Genomic DNA, 25,170 nt, shown 5'->3' with positions numbered 1-25,170 from the left:
TCTGCCCTTGCTTTTACACAGCTGAAATCAGTGTTGAGGACATGGGGAGACACAGTTGGGTCTGTGTGGGTCTGATAAATGATGTTGTGTAGACCATGATTTTATTATTTTTTCATTTATGTTTGTTGCTACATCATTTCCTTAATTTTCTCAGCCAAAAAAATTCACATGCAGACCAGTTTTCTAATTTATTTTGACCCTTACCTCCTCGGGACTGCTGCTCTTTCTCATTGCTTAATGATACTGGTTTTTTCTTTCTGCCATCTCCCTGCACAGCATAATTCAATACTTGAGTCCTGTGCTTCAAATCAGGGTGTTTTTTCTCTGTGACACAGCACAGTGATCATGAACAGGTCACGTTCGTGTTGCAGCACTGCTGGTCCCACTCTCCAGGTTTAATTAAATGCAGTAAAATGCACAAGAATATACAGATTGCACCTGGTATAACTCCACACGACTGACAGAGGGGTTGTAGGAAGGAAAAAAAGAGTGCTAGGAAGATGAAAATGTGGTTTATTTCTGATCATTATTACTCAAATCCAAGGTTCAGCGTTGTGAGGTTGCCTTTCTGTTATGTGAGTTACCTGGACACAGTCCTGTGCCAGGTGCTCTGGGCTCACCCTGTTTGGGCAGGGGGGTTGGACCAGATGAGCTCTGTGGTCCCTTCCACCCCAACCAAGCCATCCTGTGATTCTGTAATATCAGAAATTATTTTTTGAGCTGTACAGTATTGAAAGCTGATCCTCAGAGAAGCTGTTGACATGTGCCATGTCCTTGGAGGACTCTCTGTATTAAATTACCTGACTGTGTCATTCAGGGCAGGCTCTGAGTGGTAGCTACATTTTAATTCAGTTTTCTGGAGGATTTTACATCATAATGTTCAAAGCACGGGGAAATAGAGAAGTGGAAGTTATAAAGAAGCACAGAAGAGTAATTGGAGGGAAACAGGAGAAGACAGGAAGCACATTGACCTTTTGGAGGAAGTCCAGAGGAGGCCACCAAAATACTCAGAGGGCTGGAGCCCCTCTCATATGAGGAAAGGCTAAGAGAATTGGGATTGTTCAGCCTGGAAAAGAGGAGGCTTTGGAGTGGTGCATTTGTGGCCTTCCACTACCTGAAGGGAGCCTGCAAGAAAGCTGGAGAGTCTGGGACTGAAAAGAATTTGAAAACATCTTAGGGGTTCCTAAATTAACAAAATCTCAGGTCTGTAACTCCCTTTACTGGTCCAGACAGAAGAGGATAGATAAAATTTTAAAATACAGACGTGAGTATTAAATGTGACATTGACCTTGAGCTATAGAATAAACTTTGCATCGTGAGAGATTTGGTGTACTTTGTACTTTATTAACATATATCTGTAAACACTATGGGGTCTTGATTGATCTTTGGTATCTAAACATTACATCATAATTAACAACAAATCCAGAAATATATTATAAATACATGAAATAATAGTACATTAACCTAAAGAACAGCAATAAACTGCAACGCTTAGCATAAACTTGAAAACCACTAATGGGCCACTGTGCAGTTTGTTTATACTCCGAGCAGTCGAGAACTCAGCATAATGTACAGGAACGTGGTGGGGAACAGCACGGCCCAGGCCATAATTTATAGGGCTTTGTTCATGGACACAGCTGAGTTTTGAAGCTGTTTCTGAGACTGCCACGATGAGCACTGTCCTTTCAGCCTGCTCCATGCCTCCTTCCAGTTCTCCTGGGGAGTCACGGGCTCCTTCGTGCTGCACGGATGGGTTTGTGCTGGTTTGCTGTGAGCGTGTTCAATTCATGCCCTTGGAATTGGAATTATTCTCTGAATCACCTCCTTGGGGTGCCTGTGAAAGACAAGGAGGTGTCTTTCACAGGCACCTCCTGAATCTGTGAAAGACAAACGAGGCCGTGCTGGAGACCAGTGACCAATAGGTGAATCACGTGCAGCAGCAGCAGCTTCCCAAATGCTCTTTGCCACTGCTGAGCAGGGTTTCATAGCTCTGTTCCTGTAAATCTTAATTCATTGCACACTCTTCTGTCAATGCTTTTTTCCATGTTACTCCTGAGCATTAGAACCCTTCTGCCTTTGTGGTTTCAGCCATGTTTTAGGCAGCCATGGCCACTGCAGCCAGTGTTTGTGAGTGCTTTTTTAAAGAGAGCATTTGGCATTATGGAGTTCCACACTTTCTTCCTGTAGATCAGGAATACTTTTTTTTCTGTGTAATGTTTACACTGAGGGAAAAAAAAACATCCTGTAGTGATTGTTTCCCAGTTTCTTGGCTGGGCTTGTCATTTGCCATGGCTGTTGTGGGTAGTTTTTGAAAGAACACAACCCTCAGGGTGCCAACTGGAAACTGAGTACTAAAGTAGAAACACACAGTTTTGTTGCATGCTACAGTGAGATGGAATTTTTTCTCTGTCATCTCATGGTTCTGTTGTAACTGAGAGTGGCAGTTTCTACACAGTTCATATGTTTGCTTTTGACCAGGAGAATTTGCCACTTTAACAGCAAGTACTGAAATTCTCCATCGTTTTCCCTGACTCCACAGCCTTTGGGGTTTTTTTGGAGCCCTTATTAATCCCTGTGGGGTCTCTAATCCCTTCTAAGCAATCTGTTAAGGTGAAACACTTTGTAAGCAAGCTCGGAGCTCTGAGTGCTGCACTGTAGGTGTTTCAGACCGGATCCTGGAAGTGCCAGAGCTGTCAGGCTGGGAGCTGGCTGAGCTGCCTCGGTGGCAGCTCCTTTGGGGATGTCACCAGGACTCAAAGGAGCAGGTGTGTGCCGCTGCTTTTAGTTGATCTCGGCAATGTTGATGAAGCATTTTGTGTAGTGACAGTCTGTCAATCAAATATCTTGTCACAAGTCACCAGACTTTAATCCTTTTTTTATCTCCAAGGCTTCAGGCTCAGTTGGAAACTTGCACTTCGATGAATACTTTGCTGCTTTTGTCTGGAATGGCTGGAGTGCATTTCTGGAATATTTGTCAAGATTTTATCAGTGTTTACTCCAATTTGAGTGCCTGGTGCATTGTAAAACTGGCTTCAGTGAAATCTTAAAGAATTTTATTTAGTTTATGCTGTTTAATAATATAATGAAAACTAATCCTTCATCTATATGTTTGTTTGCTGTGTTAAATCCCACTTGTGTCCATGGTTCCTTTTAGTCAGCTTTTACCTTTAAAAACATTTTTGGAAGAATTGTTTCAGGACTTTTTTTCTCTATGATAAATCATTTTAACTTCGACTACTTGTTTTCTTGAGTTGTCTGCCAGGACGGGCTTGGAAACAAACTTTAATCTCTCTTTTAAAGCATTCCTTCAGGAACAAGAATTTGCTTTCTATCAAAGCGTTGTGTAAAGCACACTTGAAAGAGAATTAAATCCTTCTGGACTTCGTATCTGAGATCTATGCAAGGAGTAACTGTAGTGGAAAATGCTTAACTATATTTTTATATTTGCTTCAAAACTGACCATTTTAAGCTAAAATAAGACTTGTGCCAGTATTTTTCAAAATCAGGCCCAGTGGTGAGATCTCTCTCTTTTCTTCTCATCCCTCCCTTTTCCCGTTTTTGGGCAATCTCTGAAGATTAAACCAGCAAATACAAAACATGTAATTGAAACAATTTCCCAGCTCTTTTTAGAACAAAATTCTGTTTGAGAACTACATCAAGATCTTGTGGCTTTCTGCAGCACTTTGCAGCATGGTCTGTTGTCACAATCTCAGAATATTTTAAAAAGTTTGGAACTGTGAATTACAGTGTGTATACTGAATACTAAATTCATTGATAAATGCACCAAAATTCAATTTATTGCCTAAATGTGAGGGGTTTTTTCCCCCGTTTCCAGTTCAGATTTGTGTTTGAGACATGACCCCTGTGTTGGAGGTTGGCTTCATTCCCCTGTCACGCCTCTTTTCCAGGTACAGGATATCTCCTTCAGCCACGACTGCCGCTGGGTGGTGGTCAGCACACTCCGAGGCACTTCCCACGTCTTCCCCATCAACCCCTACGGGGGCCAGCCCTGTGTGAGGACTCACATGTCCCCACGGGTGGTCAATCGCATGAGCCGCTTCCAGAAGAGCGCGGGGCTGGAGGAGATTGAGCAGGAGCTGACGTCGAAGCAGGGCGGGCGCTGCAGCCCCGTGCCCGGCCTGTCCAGCAGCCCCTCTGGCTCCCCTCTCCACGGTAAATCCACTCTCTTCCTTTCTTTCCCTCATGAGGGGAATATGAGTTTCATAAAGTGTTGTAGATATTGTGCAAAAATACTTTATGTATGCAGATACTGCAGGAATGCGCCAAGGTGGAAACATTTTGGAAAGACAGTTCTAGTTTTGCAGCTTGCTTTAAGTAAGTGATGCTGTCACAGGTGTGTTAATAATTTCTACTCAAAACTGAAAGGTTGGGGGTCTTCAAGTTTTATTTCCATGTAGCATACAGTCAGTAAACTGGTCTGTATTCAAAGAATTTTGTTGCCTAAAATTCTCATTGCTCATTTGCCTTGGTCACAAAGCACATCTGGATATCTACAGTAAATACTGCTTGAGGAGAAATGTGGGAACAAGGCAGTGGGAAGCTGATGGCACAGATTTGTGTCTGCTTTTTGTGTGTGTGTGGAAACATGTGACAAATAATGTGTAAAGGTAAAATAATCTGTAAGAACTGCTCTGTCCATGCTGTTCCTGTGGTGGATGTGCCTTGGAGAAACTCGAAGGATGTGAAGGGGAGCTTCAAAAAATGTTCAAAAATTATCAATGTCACAGCTTTTTCAGTCTTTTCTTTCAGCCTTCCTCTTTCATGAGGTCTGTGCTAGAAGCTGTTTTGTTTGCAATCAGGATTTGCTGCATCCTTATGCCTCCTTTCTGTTGAGAGTAAGTCACAAGTTCCATGGAAGTGAAAGTTTGAATAGCAGTTTGTTTGGGGTAGGCACCCTTTTCCAGTCTGAGAGTATTAAAAATGGCCAGGAACAGTCCCTCTTCCCTAATTATGAGGAGGATTAGGAGCTCTTGTGAAAGCCCAACTATGTGCTGGGCTTTCTGCTATAGAGAGAACCTTTGTGGGATTTCTGAATCAAAGGAACTATTTTATGACTTGGTGATTATTAAGGGAACCAGACTTGTCTCAGAACAACCCTCTCTGTTTTTGCCTTTCTTTGGACTTCTCTGAACAAAGGTTTGTGCGTGGCTGTTCTGGAGCCATCCTCTTCTGCCTGGAGCCACTGGAAGGCACCCAAAACGTGCTCTGAGCTTTCTTCCTCTTTGGAGACAGTTGTGTATCTACCATTTGACTTCCTCTCATCTCTGTTCAGCAGCTCAGCCTGAAACAGGCTGGGGAGTGCTCCAAAGGTTTGCTATGGCACATCCAACTACTTGTAACTGTGAACATCATGGAGAGAAGAGGAAGGAACTGTCAATTTGTGTGGCTATCACCCAGCCAGTTCTATTTTCTGTCAAGGGAAATTGCAGTAAGTTGTTGCCTTTACAATCCTCTGAGGTACATTGGAAGTTTTGAATAGATTTGACACTTTTAAAAAAGAAGAATCAGCAGTTTCAGGATGCTCAGTGGTGGAGGTAGGAGGCAGGCATGCATGGACGAGTCACAAAGAAAGGCAGCAGCTTTTAGGGGAGTGTCTCAAGAGTTCTGGGGCTTCAGTTTGCAGATGTCTGTCTTGAAAGATAATAAATCAGATTTCTTTCAAGATCTCTGTGCAGCCATCACTGCTTGAAAATGAGCTCTGTTTAAACAAACAGCTCCACTGGAAGTCTGCACATGGGTGCTGAGAATTAAGGCAGGAAGGTGACTTTGATTTCTGGAGGACTTCACACAGATTGTGCTCATCACTTCCGCAGTGCAGAAGTTGGACACGTGCTATGATTGTGTGTTGGTAACTTGCAAAACTTCATATGAACGTTTTCCATGAGAAATTTGTGGGGATTTGTAGAGGAGTTAGCACAGATGCCTTAAAAAAAAATTAAGAAAAAAAATAGTTGCGTTTGAAAGAGTCCATTTGGTAAAGTACTGTAATATTTTCAGTAATTTTATTGCTGCTTTTTCATTTCAGTAATCTTTCAGTTCCCCTGGCTAAAGGCAGGCAGGATATTGAACCCTATTCTAAGCTTTTTATAAAAAGCCATTTATCATCAACTTGTAAAAGACCCCTGAAGTTCGGAGCAACTTTCAGCAGAGGAATTGTATGTGTGTGTGTGTGTGTGGCAGCAGGATTAGTCAGAGACCGATGATTATTTTAATTTGTGAGCTAAGATGTGTTTACTCAGATTGTAACAGCTCCTTACCATATTATAATGTTAAATTATTGTTGTTTGGAGGAGTCGAGGCAGTCTGGTGACAGAAGTGTAAACGAGCACTCGAAACAGAAAAGAGCAGTTCTGGGTTTAATTCTTTGCTGTACTTCTAACTCGCTCTGCAACCCTTGGTGAATTTTATTCAGCTGATTTTGTCTGTCAGCTCTCTGCTGTGTGACAACAGTAATAATCTCTGTTCCCTGCGTGTGGAATGACTTTAATTTTGCAGCTTTCTTCAAGAAGAATAACTGTTATGTTCCTTAATCACCCCTCTAAGTGCAGATGATTATAATGGAAATAAAGCTAGAGACCGTGTCCTGGAGAGAGCCATTCTCTGGGACAAGGTGTTGATTAAGTGACTGATTCAGAGGAGATTGTGGCAAACTGCAGGATTTTTCTGTGTGGAGTCACGTCATCACGATTTTCCTCTTACATCTTTTCCAATTTTCAGTGAACCCTACATTAAAAAACTGCTTTTAATCGTTCTGCTGATATTCCTTAGGCCAAAATACTGCACTATCTTATCTTCCCTTTTGCATAGCAATTGTAACTTATTGATAGTAACTTGTGATTAGCTTTTGTTCTTGTAAATATTTTCAGAGCTCGGGCTCTGTCGTATTTTTCTCACTTGTTTTTTTCCTCCTAGTCTCGAAATGAAACTGTTTGCTGTGTATATAGTAGCAAGGCAATCTATTTACATTGTGTTGGAGCACCCTAGGACTGTTTACCCACACAAAGTCAGCCTTTGCTGGGGGTAGGGATGATTTCATTTCCAAATGAATCATTGTTTGGCTTTGTTCTTTCCAGCAGAATATGAAGTAAACTGTTAAATACAGGATGATAAAGAGATATTTCCTTTGCACCTTTTAGAGCCGACAGAGATTTTGTTTGGGCTGTTCTGTCTCTTAATGCAGCGAGGTTGTATTTTTGTCATTCCCTTGGATTGCCAGAGTGTGTTGTCAGGAATATCTGAGTTAATCTCGGGATCCTTTTATGGGCTTTTACTATTATAAGACTATTACAACATCGATTGGTTGTTGGGGTGAACATTAGGGTAAAGTATGGCCTTATGTGACCATTTCACTTGTATAAAATTGGGTTTATGGTCCTTACCTGTCTGGCAGGTACGCTGTGAGGATTAAAGGATGAGGAGTTAAAGCAGAGCAATGTCCTTGGTGTTGCAAAGTTCTCTGTGTTCTCTTCAGGACACAAGGAACATTTAGCTGTAAAAATGCAATGCTTTACTTGGACGGTTGAAAACTGCACATAACTCCAATTTTTTTAATCCTGCAAATTAAAATTTACAGAATGTCATTAATTCTTGCACGGCCAGTAAGTGAAATAAAGTCTGTGTAGCTCTGCTCGCTCGGTTTTCTCTGTTGTTGGCTGCAGGAATTTCCAGCACCAGAACAAATAATAATCCAGTCAGTTAACATTGGATCTACAGCTACACATCTACACCTACTAAAAATATTCCATAATAATACGATACTCTCTGAATTTGCCTTGCATTTCATTGGGGATTGAAGTATTTATTTATTTGCCAAAAAACTGTTCATAGTACGCCGTGGTTCTGTTTCAGATTTAATACCGATGCTGAGAGGGAGTATATAAATTTAGAATTATTTAAAAATCATGTTGTTCTCGATACAGTGCATTCAGGCTTGTATTTTTCTCTTTATAAATATTTTAGTATGGCACGTTTTTCATTGCAAAATCTTTTCTAAGTTTAAAAACCAAATGGTTTTCTCTTGCTTTTCCTTCATTTGTCACAATCGCAATATGATTAAAATCCAAGCGTAAAACTGGAAGTTTGATAAACATGCAGCCTGAGATGCTTTACATATTTTCACGTTACTTTTCACTATTTCCCAGAGTGAAACTCCTTTTACTAGAAGAATTCTTATGGGAAAGGAGAGTTGAAAGGACTGACATCATCAGCCCTTCCTGAAAAACAGATTGGTTTCCTTTAAGTAACACTCACTTAAGAAACCACCTATTTAGAGAGAGGCAGACAAAAATAGTTTCAAAGAAAATTAACTGTATAATAACTTAAAGCACTGGAGGGCAATTCCTTCACGAAACGCTGTGAACACGAGCTGACAACGGTTCTTGGAAAACTCTATTAAGTTTAATTTTTCTCTTTGTAGCGTCTCACGGCAGAAACAGTTTGCGTGGAAACAGCAGAGCGAGCTGCATTGTTTTATCGTGCTTTTAACATTCCTATTTGTGTCACTGTCGTGTTTCTCCACAGCGTCACACTCGTCTCTTTTTAAATTTAATCGTAATTTCAAATAATTTCAAATAATTCCTTTTGCGGCTCCGTTTCTTAGCGCCGATTTCGCCCCGGCTCCCTCAGCTCCCGCCTCACCACCGCGGCCTGCAGGGGGCGCCCTCTCCCCGGCCATGGCGCCTCAGGCGGGGCCGGCCCTGAGGGGGACCTGGCGGGGAAGCGCCGTAACGCGGACAAATGGTGGCGACGAGGATAAACCCCTCTCTTTTTCACTAATACAGGCACTGAGCTGCTTGCATGGGCACCGTAAATATTTATTTGTTTGCAAATATAAACCCTCCACATTCTCTGTGCTGCCCGAAGCATTGAGCGATTCTCTTCACAACTTCACTTGAAGTTTCGCTTCACGGTTTTAAGGCAGTTGAGAAAAAACCCCAAATTAATTTACATGGTGGGAATTTTCTGCTAGTGACTTTTAGAGACCATTGTGTGATTCTGTGATGATTCTTTCGTTCTTAAGCAGTCCCGGTGGTGGCGATGGAAGGTCCCACATGTAGGCTGGGAAGAGCTGGAATCACCAGTTTGGGAAGCGGCCAGCAGCTTACTGGGTTTAAGGAAACTGTATTTGCTGTGTTTTAGCTGCCTTTCCCCCCCTCTCCTTTTTTTCCCCCCCTTTTTTTTTTTTTTGTAATCGGTAGAGAATCAGTGGAGTGAAAGAAGTGGGTGGTGTATTTTCGCTAGTTTCTGAAGTGGAAGGAAAAGATCCGTTCCCTTCAGATAAGTAGGGAAGTAGACTGATAAATTCTGTCACAAGGGAAGTTCGTGTCTGTACATCAAGTGTTTCTGAGGCAGGTTTTTGTAAACAGCATAGATCGAAGACTGGGGCATGTTTGCGTTGATATTTGAAAGAGAAGTTTCAAATATTCCAGATAGATTGAAAATTGAAGGAGATGGATATCAGAAGGGAATTGCAGCTCTGGAAACAGGGAGTGTAAAAATCTATGACTGAGTGATTTAGCACAGCAAATGCTGTAGCAGTGGTCAGAGCAGACAGTTTCGGAGAGGTTGTGGGTAGACAGACAGAGGGGAAATAATCGGCAGCGCACAGGAGACCGTGATGGCAGAGATGGATCACGAGGTGAAGGGAGAGGGGAAGGCAGAGAGGAGTGGGATTACCACAGATGTGAACGTCCCACTGAAGTTTTCCTGTCAAGATGGATGATTTCAGTCTTGGTAACCTCAAATGGAAGGAAATTTTGAGAGGGTCAAGTGCTGATGTGTCAGAGTCAGGTACTGAGGGAGTCCACAAAGTGGTAACTGGAATTTTAAGTGTTTATCTGAAAACGACTTACTGAATGACAGTTTGTAATTCTATGGTTATTTCAATTGTTCCTTTGATTACTCCCTCTTAGTTTACAGTAAACCCATATTTTTCTATCTGTAAATCTCCCCAGCTGACCAGGTACATAAAAGATAGGCTAGTGCATTTCCTTTTTGCACACTGCAAGTAGTAACGACATCCTGCAGCTGATGCAGTGCTTTGATCAGGTTTTGCAGTTGCCAATTGGAAATTGATAAATAGCAATATTAATGATCTATGAGAAGGAACTTGCCTGACTTTACATTTTCTCAGTGCCTCAGTTCAGGCAGTTAGGTACACTTGTGTACAGCTGAAATAAGTGTGATCAGCACAAAAACCATCACTAGGATTGAGATTTGGAGTAACAGCACAGCTGAAAAGAGTTGGTCACTGAAGGAGTGACGCAGGAAAGATTCTCTGCATGGTTCATGGCCAAAGCACAAAGGGGAAAGGCTGGAATTAGGTCAGGAGAAGAGTGGACTGGCACAGGGGAGACACTGCAGTCCAGACATTTGTTGGTGGGTCAAGGAATGTAAGTGGTTCAAGGGAGCTGCCATCAGTGAAATGACAGAAAGTAGCTTTGCTCACCTGATACAAGCCTGTAATATGTTGGATGAGAAGGTGAGAAAGTAGAATCTAGAGTTTTTCAAGAGACTGTATCAGCTGAAGGAGGAGGTTTAAGTATGGAGGGTGTTGCATGACAAGGGAGGTTTGGCATGAGGGAAGGTGAAAGCATGTGAAGCTCCATGTAAGTAACCAGCGAGGGGAAGGAATGGGGCAAGAGCTGGTGGGAACAATCATTTTATCTGATGGACATGCTGAGTTGAAGCCCAAACACCTTCTGCTTCCCCTGGCAGTGGGTATTCTGGGAATCCAGGGCTGCTCCCTGGTGTCTGCAGCCTGAATCAGACTCTCTGTCTGTATGATTGGTGATGGATTATGCAGTAAATGGGTGTTGCCCTTGCTGCCCTCTTTTTTCTTTTTCCAGTTTATTATTCTTAAGTAAGGCATTTAATCAACTGTGCATCTTTGGTAGCCTGAAAAATGTAAACACTTTATGGAAAGAAACGTAAGCCTTAAGATTAGAAATAAAATATACTTCTATCTTTTAAAAGGTTTATCTTTACCCTTAAATATGCTGATTGAGCTTATTCTTTTTCGCTTAGCCCTTGTGGGCTGTTAAAATCTGTTGCTTTTTCCCATCTCAAGGAAATGCATCTTTGACACTTCTCATGACCTGAGTCACGATGCTGTCACGGAGCCAGAAAACATCCTCAACGGTCATGGGTAAAAGAGCAGAGCTGCCAAGGGTGTGTGGTGGGTGCAAGAGGGACAGATTGCTTCAGTTCCTATCCTATGGGTGTTTCAGACAAGCCATTTATTATAATTACCCATGGATATTATTATCAAGTTCTCAAATGCAGTGGTTCTCAAGGCACTTTTTTTTTTTTTTCCACATAACTTGGGATAAATCTGGTGTATTCAACCAGGATTGAATTCAGATACTAAAATATTTGTTCTTATGGTTGCAACCAGAGGGAAAATAAGGCAGACATGGAAAGGTGAGGATTAAAAAATCACAGATGTATTAACATGTAGTTTATCATCAAAATAAAATATAGTTAGCTCAACCCTTTGGGTAAGGGGCTTCCATTAAACTTTCCTTATCTCCTCACCCAACACATTTGCACACAGAGATGTCCTTCAGAAATTCCCAGCCCAGTTCATTCTGCAGTTTCTATGAGCAGCGGATGAGTTTTTCTGACTCTGCTGTCTCAGTACAAAAAACATTAAGCTCATAAAGATAATTTTATTCTGTATCATTTGGAAGAGAAGTCCGAGACACCAAAATTTTCCAAAGTTTACAATGCTGAAGCATCTCGGAGTCGTTCTGAAAGAAGGCTTTGAATTGAAATCTGTGCTGATCTGAATTATGATGGATGGACACAACGAGGGGCAGCAATAGTGCATTCTTGTTTTCTCAAGCGCTTCATCATTCACCAGCAGACAGTGTTAGCAGAATTCCCATGTGCAAGAACTCGGAGCAGCAGAGCCTCTCCGCAGCGCCCGGAGGCTGCCTGCACGATAACCTCATTAGTGCAGTGTTAGCCTGAGCTCAGAGTCCTGTCCTCTCAAGAGTTTGCAAACTCCAGTGCAGAGCTGTGGTAGCCACAGCCTCTGGCCCAGAGCTGGCTTACAGCCACGTGCTGGGGAGGATGGCACTGCTCCTTCGTGCTCGTTTGCAGCATGCTGTGCAGCTCTACCTGTAGTAGTTGTAAGAAACTAACCTTGCACTGTCCCCATCTGTGGAGAGCTGAAGGTGCAAGATCTGTTTCAACGAGGATGGACTTGGCCCTGGCCTTTGCTGGAGAGGACCCAGCAGAGGGTGGCCAGATTGGCTGTTCTGGCTGGTAACCCCATCTGGAACAGCCCAGCTGAAGCTGCCGCTGCCTGCACACAGCCTGGAGCCAACAGCTGGCAAACCAGTTTGGTTGGGTTTACTTCGAGTTTTGCCCATACATGGACTTGAGCCCTGCACAAACTGTATTTTTAGTTAAATAAGTCCCAAAAGATGATTATTGTGCCAGATTTGTGTGTGTGGTCATGGAGGGGTTGTTCTCTAAGGAAATCCATCTTTGTCCAGGTAGAGGCACAGGCAGCAAAGGGATCATGGAAGTTCCTTCTCTGCTGAGCAAAGAGGAGATTATTGGTTCCTGAAACTGGAGATAGTAGAAAAACTCCAGAGGGAGGAAGGGACTGTACGAGGCCATGTTCATATTTTGAGTGGATGCTGCTGAAGTTCAAGGAGCTCGGGTGAGAGGGCAGGGGACTCTGTCCCAGCAGTGACCGAGACACTTGGGCTGGCGCTTGCGTGTCTCTGCTGTGCACCCTGACTTAGGAGCTGTCACCATCACATGCCTGGCCTGGATGCAAGCAGAGAGCAAGCTCTGCTTTCTGAGGGTGACCGTGAGATTTAGTGCAGCTGTGTTTCCAAAGGTTCCATATCAAACGGATTTAAATGTTACAAAAACAACCGGCTGCGTTATTTTCTCCCATCCATTCCAATGGAAGCAAGTTAGTGATAGGTTTAGCTCTGAGTAGCTACATGATGTGTGTACAGGAGCTAAGACATAATATTCCTCCTTTAATGGGTCTAATTGTACTGGAAATATTGAGGGTTGGGGTGTGAAATGAGTTTAAATTTGATAGGACACAATTCAAGGAAATGGCAATGTAACTTCAATTGAGAGGCGATCGTTAACTAAAATAATTCATTTCCTGACTTTTTCTAGGAAAATGTCTAGCATTCTACAAAGAAAGATAACACATGTTGGACTGAATAAAACAAAACATGAAAGCAAAAGCCCCCTTTGGCAGTAATTAGGGCTGGTGGTTACCGAGTTTGTCTGTCAGGCTCTTCCAAGGGCTCCGTGAGCCAGCATTGCTTCCGCTGGGCTCTCTGCTCGGGTCACAAGGCAGCGTTTCTCACCAGGGCGCTGCTGTTTCCTCTTCCGACTGTAGTAGATTACAGATTATACTGGAACATGTCTGAGGAAAGGTCAGAAACGAGGGTGAAAGTCTTGGAACTGAAGCTGGGAAGCTTTCCATTCTCATCCGGGAAACTTTTTGTATTGAATAAAAAGCAAAGCAAAATAAACGACCACATCCATGACACTTCTGTTTTTCCTGCCATTTTTTGCCTACCAGTTAGAGAGGATTTTATTTCCCTTGCATTATACAATTAGGGAATGTAGCTGAGGAATCCTCAGTGTTACACTAAACAGAAATAATGGCCAAACATGGTTCATTTTCCTGTAACTTGGCCTCCACATGATTGCATAGCCTGGAGTTACTGCATTTTTATTTACCAAATTATAGATGTTTATATGTAGTGTTAATGTCAGTAGACTTCATGGTACCCTTTGAAATGGAGTCTGTTAAATACTGGAAGATATAAAAGCTAATCAAGCAGGGTTTGAATTTTAATGACACTGCATTACTGAGCTTTTTGTATTGGAGTAATGGAAGAAAAATGGAAAAAATCAACATAGAAGCATTTTGTTATAAGGCTGAGAGGTGCTTGATACCACTTTAGTTTTTCAAATAAAGTGTGTAGAGAAGCTAAAATCCTTCTGATCATTACTTTCCTACCAGAAAAAAAAATTGTCTGGGCCAAGTCCTCTTTGCTTTGCTCACTGACATTTTACACCAAAGAAAATCCTGCAGCACTTGGAGACCTGTCTTACACATGCTGAAATGTAACGGGTAAAAGGGTTTAATTTCACTTTGTTGATAAGTTGGTGTTTGCATCCCTTAGGTGTGAGGGTGTGGTTTTGGTTTTAAGCTTGGCTGTGATTTAGGAGTTCCATTTCCCTGCACAAATGGGATTTGTGGTACTGATAGATTCAAACTCAGCTGAAATCAGATAAGAAGTGATTTGGTTGCATTAATGAGGAGCTGTGCCTGGACTGAAGAGCAGAGTAACAGAGGTTTCCTCCACATCATTCTTTCAGGATCCTATAAAGTCTTTTTGCCACACTGTATTGCTGCTGAATGCAGTCCTTGGGGCTGGGGAATGTCCCTGCCAAGCTGCATTTGGATGTCTAATTGTGTCATTAATAGTGCCAAAAATCAGGGTGTTTCTCCTCTCTCCTCAGAGATGATCTCTGACAGCAGTGCCCTCAAGTGCTCTGCTCAAACACTGACCAATTTGAAATCTGGCCTGAATTCATCAAGGCTCTTAGTTGATCAGAAGAGGACACGTAACTGTATTAATTACTTTCAGTTGATTGATTGCTTTTTGAACAGTGTTACAAGCTTGCAAGTCTTGAAGGTTTTCTCCTTGATGTAGCTTTATTTTCTTATCCAAAAATACATATTGAAAACTTTTAAAAGTGTGATTTGGTCAAATGTTTTAATCTCGTATTCAGGCCTACAGAGTAACTTACAGATTTAACATTTGAGGTTTGTGGAGAGCTGAGGGTGTCTTTGCTCAGGGGTTGAGGAGGGGAGCGATGCCGTGGGATCCCGATCCTGTCCAGCCATACCTGGGAGAGCTGCTCCTGATGGCTTTTCCACAGATGTCCAGCTTTGTCAAAACCCTCTAAATCTTGTGAAGTTTATTTTCCTTATAGCATCTGTATTTTATAATGGTGCTTTTAATTTGTTTTTTCTTTGTCTGCTGGGATTTCTTTTGTCCGGCACTCGCAGGCCTCCCTTTTTTCCTCGGTGGAAGTGAGTCTGTCAGTGATGGCTGCTTTGGGAATACAGCTCGGCCCGGCCGCTCCCTCCCTCTGACAACAAAGCCCATTGTTGTTTGCTTTCTTCACTTTTATCCTCAGCTTAATCCATTTCTCCTTCGAGCGTCCGTGGAATAAAACGTCTGGAAAAGAGTGGCTCAGGTTTTGGGGGGAGGAGATGGTGGTGGTTTCACAGACTCTGAGCAAACAGGTCCAAACCCAATGGATTGGGTTCTCAGTAGGCAATGTTTGCCCAATGTATGGCTGAACTTACAAATAAACTGGTCAGACTCCACAGCCATGGCATCCCCAGCTTTTTGGAGGTCCCTTAGTTAAATTAGTAAGAGATTCACCAGCCTAGACTGGTTTTAATGTAGCCCATGCACAGCTCTGATATGAAAATCTCCTCTATGGCAGCCCATGGAAAGACAAATACTTGACCCCATGCCTTGCATGAGGTCCTGAGGGCTCTGGGTGATTACCAAGGGAAAGTGCCTCCTTGCTCAGGATGCTCCACTGGAAATGATCCTTGAGGGGACATGTTTGCCCTGGAATTGTGCTGCTGATGATTGATTGCAGTGAAAGCATTCCTGGAGTGGTCTGTAGGATGAGATCTCTGTGTCAGTCTCCAGCCATTTCCAGTTAAATGCACTGTCCACATGTCGGGAGGTAACTCGAGTTCAGCATTCTGCTGGATTAAAAACACTGGATATTTCTACCAGACTTAAACTTTGGCTTATTTGTTGCTTGTCCTTTGACAGTGAATCAACAACGGCTCGAGCTGTAGAAATAATGTTGATGCTTGAGTGCATTCTTTGTGCTCTTCTGGCCCAATCTGACTGCCCTGTGCACACACAACTCCTGTTTGCTGCAGGAGTTTCCTGCTTGGAAGGGCTGGAAGAACGAAAGGGTAATTTTTGGGATTCCTGGATGGGTACAGCAGCACACCAGAAAATTAGGGGGTTTTCTTTAACCTTAATCGTCCCCACCATCTTAATACTATTGTAGTCAGATTTGCAAGAACAACTTTCCTGTCAAAAATAATTTCTCTCCTCTTTGTAGCATTCCAACTTTTAATTTTTGACTAGTATCACTTTTAATTACAGTTTCTGCAGTGAAGCAACTGACTGTTGCAGCAGAAAATGCAGGTTGGCAGGCAATGGTTATTGTGACATATGTTTGGTATTTACAGCTTTTCCATTTGTCACAGCAGAATTTTTTATCATGTTTGTGCTGTGAAGTGCTGTGTGTTCTGAGGTCTGGTTTAGTTAATTTTTTATTGAGGTTTGTATACATCAGATTTAGCTATACTTCCAAATACATAGTTACAAATTAAATGCTTGACCTCCTGATGTTTTTTGGTTTCTTTCTCAAAGAAGAATCATCTTATATTTTAGTCCCTTTCAGAATATCTTTGACACATTTTCATTCTTTTTTTTTATTTAGTACTTTTTGAGGGGGTTTATTATTTCCTTATATGTGAGTCTATAGACTCAAGACTCAAGAATTTGTAAGATGTTGTTCCTACAATTAATAAAAACCTCTGAAGGGATGAGATAATCCTGCAGTTTTCTAAGTATCCTTAAACTCCGGGAGTCCTCAACTTGTATGGAAGCAAAGCAGCTCATCCTTGTGTTGGAATGATGGCTGTAAATTCCTCATTTCCTCATGCAAATAATCCATGGAATCAGCTGAAGGCTTTGCATGTGGAACACCACATGAAGCTGGGAGCAGAGGGCACTGAGACATGAAATGTGCCTTGAGAGGGGAGAGGGGGCTGTTCCAACCCCGCCTGTGGATCAGTAGTTCAGAGTTAATAATTGGATTCTGAACAAGTAATAGAAAACAAATCACAGCCATTTGGAGCCCCCTCAGTAGATACTGTCAGTGTTTGCTGTGCCCTTGTGGATCCAGGGGAATATGGGAGAGGGGAACCCTTCCAGAGAGGCCTTGGCTGCAGGAACAGTGACTAATTAGACAATAATGCACAAAACTATTCATATGCCTTTCTGAAAAAAAAACCACCAAAAATGCATTATTAAACTATTTTAAAAAAATTAATTGCATCTCAGTCTTATTTAAAACTGAGCTGGGTTTTTTTTCCCTTTTCCTTTTTCTTTGTATTCCAAGTTGGTGCAGGAAAATTGCTATTAATGAAATCTGCTCCCTGGGAACTTCAATAGGCTTGTTCTTCATTAAAGCCTTTCTATTTCTCTTAAAACGTATTGATGGATGCTCAGGCCAGATACTTATCACAAAATACACTTTGTAATTTCATCATTTCTGTTATTGTGCTTCTCTGAGACACAGAGGTCTGGGGGCTTTGCAAAAAAAAAACAACCCAAATAAAACCCCCAAGCTTACAGTTATATAGTATTAAAAGAAGGGTGAAGGAAGCATTGAGTGTCTTTAGGATGATGAGACATTCATTAAGATTTTTCCGCCTTCCTTTTCCTATTTTCAATCCATCTGAAGTACCATTAAAGCTTTTCAGGCAGCTTCCTGTGAGAAACCCTTTGCTGTGCTGTTTTTCTTCCTTGAAAAAAGGTGGCTGCTCTTGAGGCAGATTGTATGGATTTGGCCTGGGATTTGTATAATATCTGTGTAGAATGCAGCAGTTGTTTAGGAACCTAATTCCCAATATGGTTCCCTTTTGATTAAGAACAAAGCCAGCGTTTCACAGCATTATAGGAACACAGAAAAACAAGTTAATGATCTAAACCTTTTAATTCATGGTTGCTTGTCTATTTAAAGTACTTTTGATTCTGCTATAAACAGACTGGCCCCTTTTTTTGTTTAACTTCTTTCTTTGGTTTCTTCACATTTCTTTCTTTACTGTCCATGAAATTTGGAGCTAGTTTCCTTTTCCAGCTGAAGAATGAAAGGTTGTGACTACAGAGTGATACAGCGAGTAAGAAAGCGTATCCAAACTGGGCGTCCATCCAGCACAGACCTCTTTGAAATCAGCTAAATTTAGGGTTGTTGAGGGCTTTTTTTGTTATGTTTTCCCTTTCCTTTTTTTCAGTACCTGTGTTTCATTTTCGTCTTTTCGAATGAATATAAAATTTGTTACTTTTTTGATACTTTTTTGATTTTTACATCTAGTTTGGCGTGGCTTTATTTGACATAGTTACTTGATATTTCCCTCCAGCCTTGGTTCTGCAGATGATTATTCTGTATGTCTTTATCCGTCGAGACAACAAAAGCGACCTTTTCAGGACTTCCAATTACCAACACTGTATGTGGTACTTTAGGAAAATAATTCCCTTCCAGCTACTCCTTTTTTTTTAAACAGAGAATTGGAATCCAGAGCTTGTCCTTCAAATCGAACTCGAAAACTTTTCGGTGAACAAAACTGCCAGGCAAGCAGCAGAAGCAGCAGGAATAATTTCCCTTGCATGGAAAAGAATCCTTCCTTATCCTCATACGTAAAATTAGTAATTGTTTCTTCCATTTTAATTTTTTCTTTATCTGAAATGAAGATTATTTTTTTAGATTTTTTTTCTTTTATTACGACAGCAGCTTGTTTATGGGTTTTTTTGGGGTTGTTTTTGTCTTTTTTATCTTATTTCAGGCAGATGTAGAAACGATAAATGAAGAAAAATTTCCAGTAATGTGTTTTATTGCATCTCTATCCCATCAAGGTAAATTGAACAGCCAAGACACTTACAACAACTTCACAAACAACAATCCTGGGAATCCTCGACTCCTGCCTCTCCCAAGTCTGACTGTGGTGCTGCCTCTTGCTCAGATCAAGCAGCCAATGACACTGGGGACCATCACCAAACGCACAGGGTAAGTGGCACAAACCTTCCTCAGCCTTTGTGATTCGTGTGCAAATCATTTGTGTTATTAGTGAGAATTAGTTCTATTCTATATTTTAATTTCAGTGTATGTAATTTAATAGCAGCAGAAGAGGGCTGGGAGGAAGAGGAGACTGAAAATGTCAGATAAATAAATATAACCTGAAAACAAACCTCTGAATATTCCTGAATATTCATTTGGGTGGGTCAGGAGACATTTTCACACCAGGAACTGGAATGAAACATAAGCAGAGCTGTATTCAATCAGAATAAAATATGGCTTTACTTTTTCCCCCAAGTTTGTTTATTTTGATTTCCAACCTTTTCAAGCACAAACGATTTTTGACCATCAGAGCTAGAAAGACAGTAAGCCAGGTTCAGCAGAAAGGCAAAACTTAATCCCACTGTTTTCTTGACCTTATTTTTCCTCTGTTGCACTGTTCTGGACTGGGTGGATTTCCACTCCAGAGTCAGCTGTACTTTGGTACTTCTCATGAGCCATGATAAAGCACTTCAAAGTATTTTTTTGGGAAAAGCTTCTCTAAATATATATAGTATAAGATTTTATGAGCTTTGTAAACCATAGCAATTTAAAATTAATTAATACTGTCCAACAGCTGACATTTTTCTCTTGCTAAACTTTAAATATTCTTTTATTATAATTAAATCTACAGGATGATGATTATATTTTTCCTCTCTCATTTTCTGGTTTGTTTGAATTCCTGAATATTTTCCAGTTAAAAACCTGATCCATTAGTTTTCAGAGGGCTTTTATATTTTTAAGGAAAGTAGATCCGAGCATGGCATGTGGTTGGACAAAACAACTGTGAGTCCTACAGCTTCCTAACCTTTTCCTGCATTTTGGCAAACACAGGCACTGCCTCCCTTGCTTCAGTGCTTTCTTGCTCAAACCCTGCTCGTGAGGTGAATTTTCCCTTGTGTTTCATGAACTGGGAATTATTTTTGAGGCAGAGCTCACGGCTCTTCCCTCTCTCCCTGTGCAATTCCCGTGTTTGTGCTGGAGTTCAGGAGGTGCTGTAAAATCCCCTCTAGCTGGGTGCACTGTGGGTCAGGAGCTGGGCTGTGCACGTGTGCATCCCTTCGTGTCTGTCCAAAAATCCACTCCTGGCCTTGCTGTGAAACGGGAATTTCACGGGGCTCGTGGAGCCAAACGTGAGCCACAGACACACAGCTGCCCCCAGCACACAGAAATTCCTGAACTTCACAGATAATTGGGAATGGAACTTAAGAAACAGTGAAGAAACAGTTTGAGGGTCATGTTGAGGTTTAGCTTTCTCCACATTTCAGTTGCTTATTTTTGCTTTTTTTAGTTTTCTGCTCAGTTTAAGCTGAGTGAAAAAAATTTTGCTGCTGCTCAGGTGACTTTTAGAAGCACATCCAGGTGTGATCCTGGATGAGGATGGGAAGGGAGGTGGGATGAGAGGGAGGTTGTCACAGGGCAGGAGTCACAGTTCCTCAAAGAGGGGAAATACCAAAAACCTGACTTGAAGAATGTGGCCATGAAGGACAGAAATACAAATGTGTGCTCCCAAAACTGGACTAGACACTTAGAACCAGGTGGGACATGACAGAGAAAGAAATGAAAAATTCACCCGAGGGCCTGCCAGGGGAGGTAGGTAATAGGAACAGTGAGAGGAAGGATTTGGAAAAAAGCTCTTGGTTTACAGTTGTATTTAATGTGAAATTCTTTACAAAGGTTTCCCTAGTGCCAAGAAACCTTTCTAAAATTATTGCAGTTGTAATAAGTCTGCAGTATTTTATTTAATGTTTTATTCTTAAACATCTAAAACATATTTGGAGTGTTCATATTTGTAGTTTTATGGTAAATTATACTATTCACAAACTGTCTCTGTTCCATTTTATGTCATTTTTAAAACTAATTAAATTTAAAATGCTCAATGAGGCTTATGTAAGGGGGGAAAACAACAGTCATGGGAAATACCCTGCTGTGTAAATAGAGTTTTCATGAATGAGGATCATAATTTTCAGCACAGCCCACGTAGCCTTGTAACGGTAAGCCGAGAGCTTCCTTCATTTGTTCTGCATCCAAAATATTTGATGAAAGTACACAAAATTAACATGAAAAGCTGTTATTTATAAAGCAGGGATTTAAGAGGAATGCCTAGGATCCAAGAAGCCTGGCATGCCTAAAATGACCAAATTGAGACAGCAGCCTTAACTTAAACCTCCAGGGGGCAAAGCGTGTGTTTAACATATTTAACATCTGCCCTCATATTTCTGCAAACACATAGCACTGGAAGTCTGTGCAGTGTAAGATTTCGACAGGACAGGGACCATCTGCCTCGCTGGGAGAAGTGGAGGAGGCATGTATTACTGCAAATGGCAAAAGACAGATGTATTTACACCTCCGTGGTCAGCACCTCTGAGCGCTGCTCCGAGGAAACAAGGCTCTTCCTTGGGAGCAGCTGCTGAGCCTCGCGGTGTGCAGCCATCAGGAAAGGAGCCGCCCTCCACGATTCCTCCTCCCTGCTGGTGACTTTGAAAGAATTACACATTTCATCTGTTGCAGCACATTTTAAGCGAGGCTCAAATACCGTATAATTAGAGATTTGTCCGTTTTATTTGTTCTTTAATATGAAATCTTCGTGAGGTCTTGTAGATTTTATTAAGCAAAAAAATCACGCTGGGGTTTGTTCTGCCAGTATCCAAGACAGCAAAATATTTTCCAGGTACTGAAAGGACTGATCAGTGCTGTTAATATCATGTGTCTGGAGCAGAGCTGCAAAGCATGTCATGTTGCTTGACAGGTGGAATGGCAGTAAATTTTTTAAAAGTGTTCCCTGTAGCCCTGTGGGAATGAAAGACGGAGTCTGGAATTGTGTCGTGACCGTGCTGTTCATCACAGATGCTTTTTTCCCTCCCTGCAAACACGTAGATTTTGGAACATGTTCTGAACAGTCACTGCTCTGAATGCAACTTCCATTGTCAGCACGGAGTACCTTGGAGCATCCCCTCTGCCTTCATCCCTGTCCTTCCCTTCCTCCCTGCCCTCTGCTTCTTCCTTTGCTTTTCCAACTCTCCCACTGTAATTTCTGCACCTTCATCAAGCACTTAATTTTTGTCCCTACATTTTGTCATCCCATTGACTGGCTTTCCTGTAGTTTGTGCTGTCAGCACATTCAGGCTTTCCCAGAGGGGCTCTAACACTAATGAGTAAGGAAGCTTCTGATGTTTTAAAGATTAGGGGGGGATGCACGACAGCACAAGAGCTGGATTTAATAAGTCTTTCTATATCCGTGCCTCAGTTTCCCTCTCAACATTTTGATAGTAATGCTGAATTCCTTGTCAGGGCTGGTGAATGGATTAATTCATTGCTCATTTACAAAGAGCTTATAGACTGCAAAGGGGGAGAGCTGTGTGCTCCATCTCGTTGTCTATAAAGGGCAGTGAATCAGAATGTTCTAGAATTCAGCTTTGTGCCCCACAGTAACTCCATAAGAGTTCCCTGGGTTTGTGGGATGAGTTGCAGTTTCCAGTGGGGACATGGATGAGCTGTAATAGGAAGGAGGGAAAGAACAGCTAAAATAATTGCCCCAAAAAGAAAAACTGTTGTCAAAGTTGGCTCCTGTGCCAGCAGCATTTGTTTTTAACTTCCTCAAGGGACAGGCTCGTTATATTTGTATCTTACTTCACTCCCACTTCATCCTTGCTGGAGTGAGCAGCAGGATGGAGCCTGCATTAGCTGAGCCTGGTCAAAACACAGAAATCCAGGGTGCCTTGCAGCAAAAGGGTAAACCTGGGTTTTTTTCCAGCCAGGAGATTTAGGTAGTGTATTTTTAAACATGAAACTCCATCCCTTCTTCACCCCATCCCTCACTGCACCCTCAGTCAGGAGGGGGGAAGTAGGTAAAGTGTCTGATGCAGTTTTATCATTTTAATTTTCTATGCACAGAAAGTCACTGATGTATCTTGGGCTTATTTTGTCTCAGGGAGCTTCATTTATCCCACAGTCAGCTGCTGCAGCAAACAAAAATAGGTGGTGCAAAATCACCACATGAAGGTAAAATTAATTAGGAAAAAAATAACTGAAAAAGTAGAGGGAAAAAAAATAAAGCTAAAGAGTTCAGCACAATTGTCTGAAGCCAGACATTCTCTTTCTGCCATATTTCTCAGACATATTTTATATAGTTTTTAGTTCTTATAGTATATTCTAGTAAAAAAACAACTGTTGTAATGATTTGTAATTGATACAAAATTCAATTATTTGCACTGAAGTTTGTTCAGATGTCACTGTTTATGAAAGGATTCTTGATTTGGCATGATGAGGGTTAGAATAAATGTGTATTGCACAGCTTATTAAAAGCTTAAATAGTTTTATTAAACATAACCACACAAAATCAAAGTATTTCAGTTTTCAATTTGCTAAAACTCAGAATCAGGTAAGAAACAGCGAAAATTCTGTCAGAGCTTTGAATGGTAAATCATCTTCCTTGCACGATTTCCTTTGGAATTCCTCCCCAGCTCTGGGAAAGGGGAACCTGGGTGAGTTTTGCCTGGCACTGCTCTCTTGCTGTCACCGAGCGCAGCCATCTGGTGCTGTCTCTTCAAGGTTGGGTTATCCTGTAATTTGTGAATTCTCTCTCGCTCTCAATTAGCATTCCATCCATATTATGTGAAGGAAATAGGGGAAAACAATTGCTTACATAAATATCATAGGGAAGAAATGGTTGTCTTTAAAGAAATCAGGTCTTTGGAGCAGAAGGGAGGCACTAAGTTGCTTTTCTCACACATAAAGCATTTTAATAAGACTCTGCTGTAGTCTTTGGAAGTATAATTACATTTTCTTCATGTACAAAATTTTCTGTCCATTTCCATCCATTTTCTATCCAGAACTACCAAATAAAACCTTCAGTTGAAGCCCACCTAGGCCAGTTTCTGATTAAAATAAAGAGGATTTGTTAATTTGCAAGTCCAATCAGGTCAGTATAGGAGTAGTGGAAGAAGAAAAAGCCAGTGTTATCTTCTGAAATGTTTACTGGGCTCACATAAGGGTTATTTGCCTGGGGTTTGAAGACAGAGCAACTGAGACAGAGAAGAAGAAAAAGAAACAGTGTCCAAAACATCCATGATGATCATTTAGAAATTGAGTTCTAAGCTCCCAGGCAGATCCGACCACTCTCCAATGACTCTTCAGATTTACACTCATTAGAAATTGAGTTCTAAGCTCCCAGGCAGATCTGACCACTCCAATGACTCTTCAGATTTACACTCGATACATTCCAGGTTTTAACTTATGTTGGCTTTGGGTTATGCAGGAGATTTAGCTTGCAATTAAATATTTAAGCAGTGCAATAGTGCTGGACTCATCTTCTAGACTGGCCTTTGACTTGGGGACTGGATGTGCTGGCTTTATAGGAGATCATTCAGTTCAGACAATTTAATTGGGTTTTACCACTGTTCAAAGATGATATATTAGGTCTGGAAGGGTGATTGGCTCTGTCAAATGAGCTCTGTCCCCAAAAATGTTAACCAATTTATTAAATACAGAAAGTTAAAGGCCAGTCCCTTATATGGAGCTCAAAAAATTGTTTTTTTTGGTCTATAGTACTAATTAAAAATAGGGTTTTTCCCTGTAATATTCTGTTCTTTATTGGATGTTTGCATCTCTGCATGTTGAAGAATATTTGTCTTAGGTTTGTACCTTCACCTGAATGTTTTTTGAGAGGATCCCTTCATTCATTGATGTTGTGCTCATGTCAGATTTAGTTCACTGAATTCTTTTTTATCAGCTGGTATCCTTTTAATTGTGTTGGTCTATGGCTGAGTGCTTTGTACATCCTTCAGTGCTGGACCTTTTCTGGTAATTCATTGCCTGGAAATATTTCACCTGTTTCAACTACCCAGAACTTACTGCTGAGTCAGAGTATGAAAAGAAAACAGAACCATTGGCATTTACAAAATCAATTATTTAGTGATTTTGTGGATGATGTTACATCCCAAATGAGACTCGAAAGAAGCCTTGAGCCTGTGAGTAGCTCTAAATTTGCCTCCTTTTCAGATTTTATGCAAATGTCACTATGGCAATGGCTTTTTAAAGGGAAATGTCCATTGAAAATTCCCTCAGATTAATATCAGGTTAAAAACTCTCCACTGTGCAAAATACTTGAAGAAAACATGAAATCAAATCATGGTGTAAATTGTTGGGTGGCCAAAAGCACTCAGCTCTAGATCTGGTGACTGAGCATCAAATACATTTGAACTAAGT

General features: G+C 41.4%; 1 protein-coding gene across 13 annotated transcripts in view; it reads left to right on the top strand.

Moving 5' to 3' along the window:
* The window catches only part of BCAS3 (BCAS3 microtubule associated cell migration factor), a 299,564-nt gene that overhangs the window by 76,063 nt on the left and 198,331 nt on the right, over positions 1-25,170 (top strand). For all 13 annotated transcript variants that reach the window (XR_005628832.1, XM_039720696.1, XM_039720699.1 and 10 more), the window contains 2 exons: positions 3,909-4,173; positions 18,765-18,915. Coding sequence is in view for 12 of the 13 variants with exons in the window: in XM_039720696.1 (XP_039576630.1) it covers positions 3,909-4,173; positions 18,765-18,915 (416 nt within the window). In the remaining variant the exon portion in view is untranslated. The remainder of the gene's footprint in view (positions 1-3,908; positions 4,174-18,764; positions 18,916-25,170) is intronic.

This window comes from Passer montanus, unplaced genomic scaffold (assembly GCF_014805655.1).
Source record: "Passer montanus isolate IOZ18808 unplaced genomic scaffold, ASM1480565v1 scaffold44, whole genome shotgun sequence".
NCBI lineage: Eukaryota > Metazoa > Chordata > Aves > Passeriformes > Passeridae > Passer > Passer montanus.
Note: the sequence above shows the minus strand (reverse complement) of the source record. Positions and strands in the feature narration are given on the sequence as shown.